The sequence below is a fragment of the Lonchura striata genome, chromosome 1A, assembly GCF_050655825.1.
Source record: "Lonchura striata isolate lonStrDom1 chromosome 1A, ASM5065582v1, whole genome shotgun sequence".
NCBI lineage: Eukaryota > Metazoa > Chordata > Aves > Passeriformes > Estrildidae > Lonchura > Lonchura striata.
This window is the reverse complement of record NC_140741.1, coordinates 44,596,406-44,608,754: the sequence shown is the minus strand read 5'-3', so window position 1 is coordinate 44,608,754 and position 12,349 is coordinate 44,596,406. Positions and strand designations below refer to the sequence as shown.

Here is a 12,349-nt window from a genome sequence, read left to right as displayed (position 1 = left end):
GCCACAACACTATCAAAATACAAATAGGAATGATTTTTCTGAAATCAGTATCTATTTCTCAGCAATATATTTTAGTCATGCATTTAGATTTAGTGAGGCAGCATATCCTTAGGCATGAAAGTGATATCAACTGTGTCTCTTAGCAGGGTTAAATATTGTATCGTTTTCATTGTTTTAAAGGGATAAATTTACTACTAGACATTTTAAACTTTTTTTTTATTATTTTGTTTGGTCAATGTCTAAAAATGGATTTTTATGATTATTACAACATTATAAAACAAGGGTCCATAATCTAAACAAAATCTAAACATATTTCGGTAGCTGAATCAAAACTTCTGTAAACATGAAGATTATGTGTATAATTCTTTGAAAATAGATTTTACCATTATTAGAACTATAACAACTATTTGCTTTGATAAAGTTATTTATTTCTTATTCAATAGTTCATCTTCTTTTATATCTTTGTTTTCTAGTAGCCTAAGGTGCATCTGTCTCAACGGTGTGTGGATAGTATGCAAAGGTGCATCTTAATACTGTCTCTAACAGCCCCCATAATATATTAATTTTAATTATCCAATCACACTGTGTAAATAACAATTTACCTGGGGCAAGCAATCATAGACTGAAGTCAATTTGCAAAAACAAAGGAACAGATAACATTCAGAGGATATAAAGCAGAACTTATCTACATACACTATTTCAAGATGTGGATAAATTCCCCTTCTGTAGCAAAATGAGTATTGGTGACTAAGGAATAACATTCCATGTACATGGAATATAAGAACACATCCAAGTCCAAGTAATGGAGAAAAGAATCCCTGGTGTCCAGATGGTATCTGAGTTATGTATAAATCCTAATTATAGTGAAATTAGGAATAGTAAGGGGTTGGTACAATGTTCTGCTACTAGTAGTAGCTTTTCTCCACAGGAAATCTTGAAGTTCTGTTTCTGTATGCAACAAGAAGTAATTTTGAGATCTTTGCTACAACTGAATTGTGAATCAATCTAAATATCTCTGAAGATGTAAATAATATACTATTAAGGAACCTAAGAAAATAGAATTTACATCCTTTCAGAAAAACTTTACATGGAAATTTTATTTTCATTTTTCTTTTTTGTCTCCCAATTGCTTATTATACACAATTTTCATTGTAATTTCTCATAAATATATATGGACAAATGTGACATGTTACACAGTAGTACAAGCCTAGAATAGAAGTTAATTAACAAAAATGCATTTAAATACAATTTAATGCAATGCATAAGCATTTTACAGGGTTAATATACATTATGAACAATGAATTTTGTCAGGTCAAAAAAAGGATTTGGCATCTAAAAAGAGAACGTTATCATTCACTCATATCTCTTTGGAACATAAATAGCACCTCTAGCTAATAAATGATTGTCAAAAAAAAAATCTAGCCAATATATTCAAGTAAAAACCATATAGTATTGCAAAATACAGAAAGGAAGAAATAACTTTATTAGTCAACAACAATGGTTACTGCATGTTTAATTATTGCATAGCAATACCAGGTTCTGTTGATAAACTGCAGATATGGTGAACTTTCCAAGTAGCCTATAAGTGGAAGATGCAGCTGTATCACTCTTTGAGGAAGGGAATATATGTAAATGACTTATCTACCACTCTGAAAAATCTCTCAATAATTTTAAGGTAAAACTTTTATAGAGTGAAAGCCAAATGTAGATTTTTCATGGGCCTACTTGAAGACAAATTAAGAACACCAAAACCTGTAAAAGGTATGGTACATTGTCAGTGTTTTTAGTGACTAATGTTTTGGAGAATTTAATATATTACTCTAACAGGAATATTGTTTGCAGGGGATGGGAATTCTCATTTTCCATACTTGTTACAAGGATACCATGTCCACCAATACTTTGTATGAACTGGTCATACAGATGACATTAGAAAAAAACTCAGTACATTGGTTGCAGTCTGTTCAGAGATCATTTAGTTAATATTTCCACAGCAATGACACCCTGCCATCAAGTTCACCAACAATGCAGGTTTTGCTGTCTATCTCAATGAACATTCTCAGTGATCTTAGGCTGCTTTGAACTGAGTCATGGTTAGAAACCAGTGTTATGTAATACTGCAGCTTTTTGAATTAATTTCTACTATAAATAAATCTAGCAGAAACTGAAAAATAACATATGCTCTTACAGAAAAGCTTCAATTTTTTCTGTCATTTGTGGAAATTTTTTATTTGCTTACAATTATGTTTTATTTATCAGGCACAATATGCAACTTATTCTAAAACATTATATATATTTTATATATACATAAATATATATAATATATATAAATGAGACTTTTATATATAGGGGAATACATATATACACACATACCATATCTGCATATATATTCCCTTATATATGTCCATATATACATTCACAGATGACATAAACCATTTTCTCTGGAAATAAAAAAAATTAAGGCTATCAACTGCTCAAGGAAGGCTTGGAAGGAAATAGATAATTTCCTTTGGGGTTGACAGACTTGTTTGGATATTTATTCAAATATAGCTTCTGTATTTTATAATATACATTCAGAGTGTATGGTGGGATTTTTTTTAAAATTTATTTACATAGACTATTAAAATAATACATATTGTGCGTTAATTTAGGGACTGATTCATTAGAAATATTATGCAGGCATAGAAAATTTGCCAGCTGTAACAAATCCTGTGTTTGTTGTGTTATATCTGACAGACCTGAGATTTGGAATGGAGAAAATAAGGCTGAAATATCCACTGAAGCCACATCACCTCCAATGTCTGGTAAAACTCTTTGACTGGTATTTTTATGTTGGCTTTAGTGGACTATGTAATAGGTCCTAGAAGGCAAGAATGGTTTGAAAAATATCTTTGAAGGAACAATCATATTTGCTTTCGTAAAGAGCATATGAAGAATAACCATCATTCCTTGACCCCACTTTAGTATTTTGTGACTACTTCCTTCAACTGCCCCATAAAAGGGAAAGAAAGCTAAAATTTGCTATTATTTCTAACCCAGAAACACAACTTTTTCTTCAGGGATGCAAAATGCAAAATGTTCTGTAATAATTTTATAAACTCTTTGGATATATTAACTTAGTTCATTTCTCTAACTCAGAAATTGTAAGAAAACAAAAAATAATAGTGGGCCAGCATCTCACAGAATGATCATTAGACTTTGGATAGCTAAGTGACACACTGAATTTTCAAACCAGATCAGTGATGCAAATACTTCACAGGTATGGGTTACGATTAAAGATATGTGAACTGATACGTAGTCACAGATATACTGTCTTGAAAACAGAAGTGTAAGCAGCTTTAGTATTTAGTATTTGGGAGACTTTCTAATAGTCTGCACAGTTTTTACCATTATGCATATTGTTAACTTGATTCTTCCAGGGTTGTGCAAGTCTCCAAACTTCAACTGAGAGGTAGATGATGAGAAAAATTTGAACTGCAAAACTACAACATGCAAATTATGTTAAAATTACACAGCAATGCTTATGCAAATTCTGATAAAAAATGTGATAGTACATGCAAACACTTTCATTATACATATATTTGCACAAATATCAGAAGTGCACCCACCCCAAAAAAAATCCAAACAGCCTTGTTAAAACTGGTAAGCCATCTCTGAAAATATTTATTTTAAAATTTCCTTTATAGTCCTCTCTGTGAGTAGAAAAATAGTAATCTATAGAGAAACTAACAAAAATTGCCTGATTAAATTATGTTATAGGCAAAATTGTCAGTGTTATTTATAGCATGTTCATCTATAAAAGCAGTAACTGGCTTTATTTAGTGAAATCTTGATAGCAGTCCAAAATCTGGCTGCATGTGGTCTCTTTAACTTATGTATCCCAGTAATATCTCTCCACTAATATTCACAACCAGACATGAAAAAGGAAGTGAAAAATGTTACATTTGGCAACATGGAAAACGTGTCATTTCAGGAAAAAACAAGAAAGAATTAAAGATAAGTCACTACATACTCAGTCCAAATTTTTTGTTAAAAATGAAGTATGGGGGGGTGGAGGCGGTGAATGTTTAAAAGGAATGATAATTCTCTGGGAGGAACAATCATGTTCACATTGTCAAATGTTTTTTAAGCACAGTGGATACTGATATGCAACACGACTATTAAAATTCATGTGAATTTTGAATCAATGTCAGTGAAATTGCTGCCATTCACTTCAGCAGTAAGTAAAGCTATACCTCCTCTCAATAATGACAGCATCACTTAAAAAAATCTTTTTCAAGATGAAATAAGATTCTCCCTAGCTCTGTCAAAACAGTTCACAAAACAAACTCCTGAAATAAAAGCATTTTAGTCTTTCATATAAAAAGATGCTTTTCTGGAAATACAGAATTAACAACAATTGCAACCACACTTCAATGGGGTGAGAAGGGAGGGGTGAAATTTTTTTACATTCCTGAAACAGTACTGCAAATTATTACTGAGGAGTCTTTCTGTTGAGTTGGAAAGGGCAGTACAGGAGAATTCTCCAGGTAATAGACTATATGACGTAAAAAACCCCAAAAGAGTGAGAAATATCTGGTTGTGCACTTTAAAACAACTTGAAATTTAATCCTGATATAAAATTGGGGAAAATATTATTTATGCTATCCACCTTCCTACAAGTTTTAAATTTTTTGCATTATTTTTTCTAGAAGAGTAAAAGGGCAAACAGGCTTAGAAATACTGTAGCTGAGAAATTAAAAGAATGAAGTATACACGAGCATAAATGAGACCAAGACCAATTAAGGATTTGCTTGCACTGACTGAGACTCCAGATTCTTAGCGTGCATAAGAGACACATGTACTAGAAAGTTTGAGTATATTTCTTCATCACTGATTAGGGGAATGTCTTAATCCTGACCCTTCACTGGTTCAAACTGAGGGTGAGGTAATTGAGAGAAACCAGAGCAATTCAGAGAATTATGTATATACCCAGGTCTAATCTCAAAAGCAGAAATGTAGTGATGAAATGATTTACAGTACAAATTACAGGTCAGCGCAAGTAGGAGTGATATTCAAGAGTTTGAAACCAAGTTATACTCATTTTGCAACTCTGATGTTCAGAATAAAGTTGATTCAAGGCAATTTATTATTATCATTACTTTTAGAAATGAGCTACCTATACTAGGCAATTGCTCTGTAATTTGGAAGACACAGGTTTTTAATTCGAGGCAGTTTTTGCATAGATACAGTTCCAATTTTCTTCACTCATCTCTGGGTTTTAACTTCTTTAATATTCAGTAGTATTAAGAGTATGCTGATGGGTTTTATTTTGTTGCTATTATTAAGAGAAAGAGTAATGAAAGAGGTGTAAGGAAATGTTTAACTTGGCTCTTCCTACTTTATATTACTCTAGTTGCCTTGCCACATCATTTTGCCTTATAGGATTAAAAAATGAATATTGGTGAATGGTGGCAAAGCAACTCTTGCACTCCAATTGCCTTTTAACATAATGGACCAGAGATAAAAGGGTAGATTCTCTGTAGAATGTTTATAGAAATTTTTATTTCCTCTGAGATGGTGAGATAATTTTTTCTACTAGTGGTCAGGTGTGTCTATGGCTCGAGGATCTTTGTTTTTCCCTTATTTCCTATGCCGTATCATTTTGTATTCTGAGATCCTGCATAGAACAGGCAAGTTGCCTGCATATTTCCTGAGAGACTTCTTTTTATCATAATTTTTCTGAATCCCTTATTTACTTAACAGCAACTTTTAACAGCCTTCAGTCAAAAGTTGACACTTGTATTCTACCCTTATTCGTAATCATGCTGCTTTTTTGCAAAGAGATAACAATAAGCACCTAAAATTTTACCTCAGATATTTTGGTTCAGTTCCTGTATTAATCTATTTTCAAATAATCTCTGCATTTCTATCAGTGGCTATCAAGAGCAGAGTGATATTCCTGATGACCACTCTTCAGCTGAAATTTCAGTTCATCTTTCACAATCCAGTATTTATAACTGATAATTCTCACTGTGTGAAAGCTTAGTGTCTATGAAACTCAACACTTTCTGGCTATGGGCACACAGGCCTTCACAGCTCCTGGAATTCACTATGTTTGTACAGCCAAAAAGACAGCAATGCTTCATGTCACAGGGTGCTGGCAAGGCTAAGGTTCAGAGGGAGATGCAATGGATTTACTTCCTCTCCAAAGCTGGGGCTTGGGAGAGGAACTTTAATTTTACTGGGACTGAATCATTCCCCTTTACACAGTACACGGCTCCAGTCTGAACATGCAACACATATTTTCTCCCAAAACTCTGAAATGCATATATTTTGTTTCTGATGCTCCTAAAAATTGACAGGATTTGTTGGAGAAGTTTGGTTTTCCTGAATATAACTAGGTAAAAAGTAGGTATTAAATTCTGTACCATGCTGAGAGTAGATTCATGTTTCTTCCCAAAACAGTGATGAGAAAATTTTAAAAATCAGCATTACTGTGGAACTTTATAAAATGATAAACCAGTAAAACAGATGCAAACACTATCAACATTTTTAGAAGAAAAATTAAAATAATATTGAACATATCAATATTAAGAAATAACTTTCTTAAAAGCCCTCCCATATCTACTGGATTTTACTATTGAGTTTTTAATTTTGTTATTGGCACTTAAAAGTGTGTTTATCACAGTTAGCTGTCTGTCCAATATATTTCCAACTTTTTGAAATTTTGAAATTTAGAAGAGGACTAAAATGAATAGTATTCTTTTCCTGGAATTGAGTGTAGGTGTATCCTGCATAAACAGTGCATAAATGTTTTATGAATCAGACCCTTAATTTTCACAATTTTTGAGGCATTTATAAGCATCCCTCCAAAATGAATAGCACCCTTCCTTACCAAGAAATAGAACAGAAATAATTTCACATATTATCTTCAGAAGCCCGCACTTTTAACTTTCAAATGCAGTACTAAATGATTTGTGTAAAGTAAAATTGTAGGTTTATGCCTTTTTTTGTCTAAAGGAAGAGGAACAATTTTGTACATTTTAATTTATATGATGGTGTGCCTGAAACTGTAGACACAAGACTAAACATCCTGCATAAAACTGATGTGTCAATACAAAGCTTCCAGACTGGCATTGTCAAGGTGCCTTGCAGCATTTTTGCTCAAAGCAGCACTACAAAAAAATAAGTAGCTTTTCACTAAATTGCTGGGAAAAGGAAGTGGGAACTGGGAAGCTACCCATCCGCAAAGATCTGAAGGTAGGTCTTAAATCTCCTCTCAAGAAACCATCAAACAATAAAGCCAAACATCTACTTTGAAGTCATTGTCATGAAACTCATTAAGGCCACAAAAGCCAAGGGTTAGTATCCTTTTAACATCAGCAGATTATGAATCTAGTCCCTTTAGGAAAATGGCTTCACAGACTGATCCAGATCCTTCAGCTACACAGGAATACATAGTCAAACAAACTGATTGCCACTCTTGTTAGATATGTAAATCTTGGGTTTAAACCTTTTATGTACAGGCAGATTTCAGCTAGTTTGAATTAGCAAAGTGTGACCATACTTTGTATTCAAAAGTATATATGTTGAAGTACTGTGTAATCAGCTGTCACTGGAGGAAACTACTTCTGGAATATATTATAAATCAGCTTTTTATTACATTTTAGAGGTGTGTTCACCAATTATTTGTCTCCTACACTTAACTTTTATATCCATAATTGCTTATGCAGCCATATTTTTTATCTAGTGGGTGCACAAAAGAGAAGAATGTTTCAGTGTTCTACGGTCAGGTATTATGTGTCTTTTGAAACAAATCTTTGACTTTATGTTCTCTTTAATACTAATGGTAAGTAGAATTTGGGCAGATTATTTCAATAGACTTTAACCACATTGTAAAGATGAATGCAAGTATCTTCCCAAATAAGAGTAGGAGATACTTTTGCACTAGATACACTTAAGAAACAAAAGAGTTTGTCATTGGAAGGCTTTATAGCCTGGTTTATCTAACTCTTGATTGTCCAGAGTCAAAATTTAATGGACTCATTTGCATTGAGTCACTACCTCTGTAATTGCAATTTTGTATCGATGAAACAAATAAACTGTAGATAGTAATTTAGCTTTGAGTCTTGCCATAGGGCAAAAATATGATCCCATCCAATATTGCGACTGATCATTATTACCACAAAACTTGGCCTGTGTCTTGAAGACATATTCCTAATGGAAGTCATAAATGTTGCTTTCTGAGCTATATCTCAAATTAAATATTGGTTTCTCTTTCTGATGGATCTTCAAGGGCTTTATCAGCTCTGCTGGAAGCATCTTCATTCTCATTGTTTGTTAATGGTTCTGCTTCCTTTGGGTCAGCGTTCTTCTGTGCTTTCTGTTTCTCATCTTCTAACTTCTTTTCTTTTGCCAAAAGCCTGTAGTTGATGGCATTGCCAATGAACAACCAGATACTGGCCACAGTCACAATTACTCCGCAGACAAAATACATGTACTGATATTCACCAGTAACATCTACTAACCAACCTGAAATACAAAGATAAGAGGAAAGAAAAAGAGTATTTAGACTAGGATACCAAATAAAACCCACATCATTCCCTTGGTAAAAATATATGAATATTTTCTGGTTTTGAAGTTGGAGCAGAAATGCATTTTCAACATGTTAAAGTTGTCTAACATAGACAGTGGAACTCTTTAAAAAATCCTGAATTAATCAAGATAGCAATTGCCATTGAAGACACTGACAATAATAAAATATTGAAGAACAAAGTAAGTAAAGCTTAATGAATAATGAAAGCTTTTCAGCTCTTTTATTTTCATTCTTTCATTCCCTTATTATTTTATTCACCGCCTAATTGTGTTTTCCTATTGTTTGGAGTGAGAGTTTGACACTCACTGAGGCTGCATAAAGACAATAGGATGAAGAGGTATGTGCCTTTTTAGGCTGCTGTCTCTGTGCATCAGCTGCCTGCTTTTCACATTTACTTTCCTCTGACTGGTGAAAGAGATAGAAAGGCTTCTACCTGCAGCCATCACACTCAACTGCTGAGTTTTAAACTCTGAGCCCTGTACCTAAAACTCACATTCAGACGTCTGAGATTAAATTTCTTTATGACAAGAAGAGAAAAATATAATAGCTCTTCCAATTTATGAGACATTCCTCCTAAATTTTCCCAATTCTCAAATTAACATTTGTACGTATCCAAGTATTTAGCTCTGAACTTTCCTACACTATAACTGAAACTCACAGGGTAAGCTGGACACTTCAATTTAGTATGCATTTAGATGCTTTTACTGGGCTGAAAACATAAAGCCAGCCGATACACCTGATACACGTTTACAAGCCATGAAATTATTCCAGACTTTTTTTTTTTTTTTCACAAACCTATTATTAGGACAAACTCAAATAGCACTGCAAGTGTAAAATTCACTTATTAGTGTAAATAATGCAATTTACTGATTTTTATCAATGAGCAGTCTCATAAAAATATATTTCAAAACAAAATTCTGAATTAGCAATGCTTCAGCATACTATTTTAAAACATATGAACTTATCAAAACTGGAGTTTAGCTTTTCCATGTGTTCACCCCCTTTGTTATCTCTGTTTAACAAGTTAAATCAATAATTCATAGTGTTACAGCACAAAAAATGTTTTACAAAAGTCCTGAAAAGCTAATATACTTAAAAAAAACAAACAGTGGAAGCTAGTGTTCCATAAATATTGGATTTAATATCTTTTGAGTTTATATTGATTTCAGAATCTGACTGAAAAGACTGGACTCCAGTGGTTAGAGGCTCAGACCCCCCACTAGGTGGCATATGAAGAGTCTGTGTGAGGATGTATTTTTCTCTACCTTTGCCAAAGTGGATTTGTATGTTAAATGATGAGAAAAATATGCCTTTAGAAGTATTAAAAATTTACTTGTACAAATATTATTTTACTGAAGTGAGTGGAAATGTTTTGGCATATTCAGAATTGCACACAACAATGCTATTTTCATAGAAATACCGAAAGTAATCTGAAGTATTTTGGTATATATAAATGCTTTTAGGCACACATAATCTTGCTGACTTCTGAGGCAGTGCTAATGTGGGTACAGAATATGTTCATTAGGGTGTCAATCTCACGATCTTTATATTCTCATATTGTTGTGTTTATACTGCAACACACACACCAAGATACACACCAATGCTTCTCAATAAAATTAGAGCATCTATTTTTTAAATATCTTATATCATCAGAAATCTCAATAATATAAATCTTACTATCAGCATTACTGAATACTGAGACAAAATATAGCAAACATAAAATACTTTCTCAAAATACTTTCTCAAAATACTGTTCATTATTGCTGCTAGAAGCCCAAGTGTTATGAATATAGTCTAAGTGACATAACTAGGCTCCCTTTCAGCTCCCCTTACATTTGAAAAGAGAAGTTTGCGATGCTAACATCTTTCAGTCAGTTCACCCTCTGCATTGCCTTGCCCACATCTATTGGCTACAGAAACAGGCTAAAGGACTGGCTGTGAGCAGAGCTGGGGTGTCACATCATGCCAGGGCACAATGCCACATAGCACCCTGATGGAATTCCACCATGTGTGCACAGTGCCTAAAATGCTGAGCAGGTCTGTGTTCCTTCTGACACTTTCCTGTTAGATTTCCTCTCTGGAAATGCCTATTCTCTCTACTTAGATAAAGTTGTGTAAGCAAGTGTAAGTGAGCACTCTTCAAGCTGCCTCTAGGTTGGACAAAAGTAACTGATGAAGTTATGTTTTACCAGCAGGCTGTAACGGTACATTTCTAGTTACATTAAGAGCAACATTAAGAACAATATTTATATTAATTCAATGTTACATTGCAAGATTATGCTGTAATGTCTGAAAAAACTGGAAAGAAATACATTCTTACCTCCTAGAGGAGGGCCTATGAGCACAGGGCAACATTCCACAATGGTGACAAGTCCCACCGCACTGGAAAATCTTGCAGCTCCAACAAGGTCCATCAATGTCTCAAAAAGAACACTGCTAACCATTCCAAATGCAAACCCAAAAAATACAGCATATATCACCAAGCCAGTGTAATTTTTTGCCAGAGGGCACAAGATATGACAGACGCCATTGTACAAGACCGCAAAACTAAAAAAATATTGAATCTTTGGCCGGATAAACCTGGAGTTTGCTACAAGTCCCATGGAAGGCCTAGCAAACATGTCTACAAAGGCTAAGATAGAGAGCAAAAAAGCAGCAGAATATTCATCAATTCCCTTGTGCTTGGCATAAGGAGCCAAGAATACTATTGGAGCAAAGAAACCAATAAACATAATGACATTTCCTGACAAATATATCAGAAACCCTCTGTGCTTGAAGAGGGACAGATCTAGATACTTATTCATAGTTTGCCAACAAGACTTCTTGTTGTTTTTGTGCAAGGCAGAATCTCCTGTGCCTTTTTCAACATCTTTTTTCACAGGAGGGACTTTCTTTGGTCCAACAGGTCTCATAAGTGATCCAGCCACACAGCAGTTCAAAAGAAGTCCTCCCAGAATAAGAAAGCTTCCTTTCCAGCCAAAAGCATTAAAGAGGAATTGATTGAGAGGTGCCAATGTGCTCAGAAACACTGGACTTCCAGCCATTGCCAATCCATTGGCGATGGGACGCTTCTTATAGAAATACTTGCCAATCATGGTCAAGGCAGGCTGTAAGTTGAATGCTAAACCCAGACCTAAACAACACACAAAAGACAGTATTATTGCAGGTCATGCAGTAAAAAATACATCCCAGCTCTTTCAAGATATTTTTTAAATGACCAGTGTCCAATCCAGAGATTCTCAATATCAAAACCGACTAGCATCAGAGAATGAAATACAGCCTCATTGATGTCTCTGAGTGTTCATACCAAGAGTTTGTCATGGTGGCATTTGGTCATTTCCCTTGTAGTGCTGCATTGAAAGCCAAAACTCCTTTTTGTGTTTCAGCAATGATAGAGACAAGGGAATCACATACAGAAGAATGATGGTATCTGTGCCTTGACTCACCTTTTTTATATTTGCTAAACTATAATACAATTCTCTCCTGGCTCATTTAACAAAAGTTATTAAATGTCACCTCAGCTAGAATGAATGTAGGGTTTATTTAAATACATAAATCTCCTAATTTCTTGTTTCCAACCCTAATTAAGATTCAACTTGTCTGTAAAACTGGAGCATAAAATGGCAAATTATTTTCCAGCACATTCAGCTCTCCTTCCCCAGATCACTATTAAGAAGTTGTAAAGGACACACGTGGGAGCAGACCACCCACTCAGATCAGCTGAGTGTATGAACTGAACCTAAAGCTGAACCTCTAGGCCTTCTCTCTGTATTA

General features: G+C 34.1%; 1 protein-coding gene across 4 annotated transcripts in view; it reads right to left on the bottom strand.

Annotated features, from left to right (window-relative positions):
• Positions 1-1,070: 1,070 nt before the first annotated feature.
• Positions 1,071-12,349, bottom strand: part of SLC16A7 (solute carrier family 16 member 7) — a 79,427-nt gene continuing 68,148 nt past the window's right edge. For all 4 annotated transcript variants that reach the window (XM_021547458.3, XM_021547456.3, XM_077783488.2 and 1 more), the window contains 2 exons: positions 10,896-11,708; positions 1,071-8,511 (listed from right to left, as the gene is read on the bottom strand). In XM_021547458.3, coding sequence (XP_021403133.1) covers positions 8,240-8,511; positions 10,896-11,708 — 1,085 coding nt within the window. In that variant the 3' untranslated portion in view covers positions 1,071-8,239. The remainder of the gene's footprint in view (positions 8,512-10,895; positions 11,709-12,349) is intronic.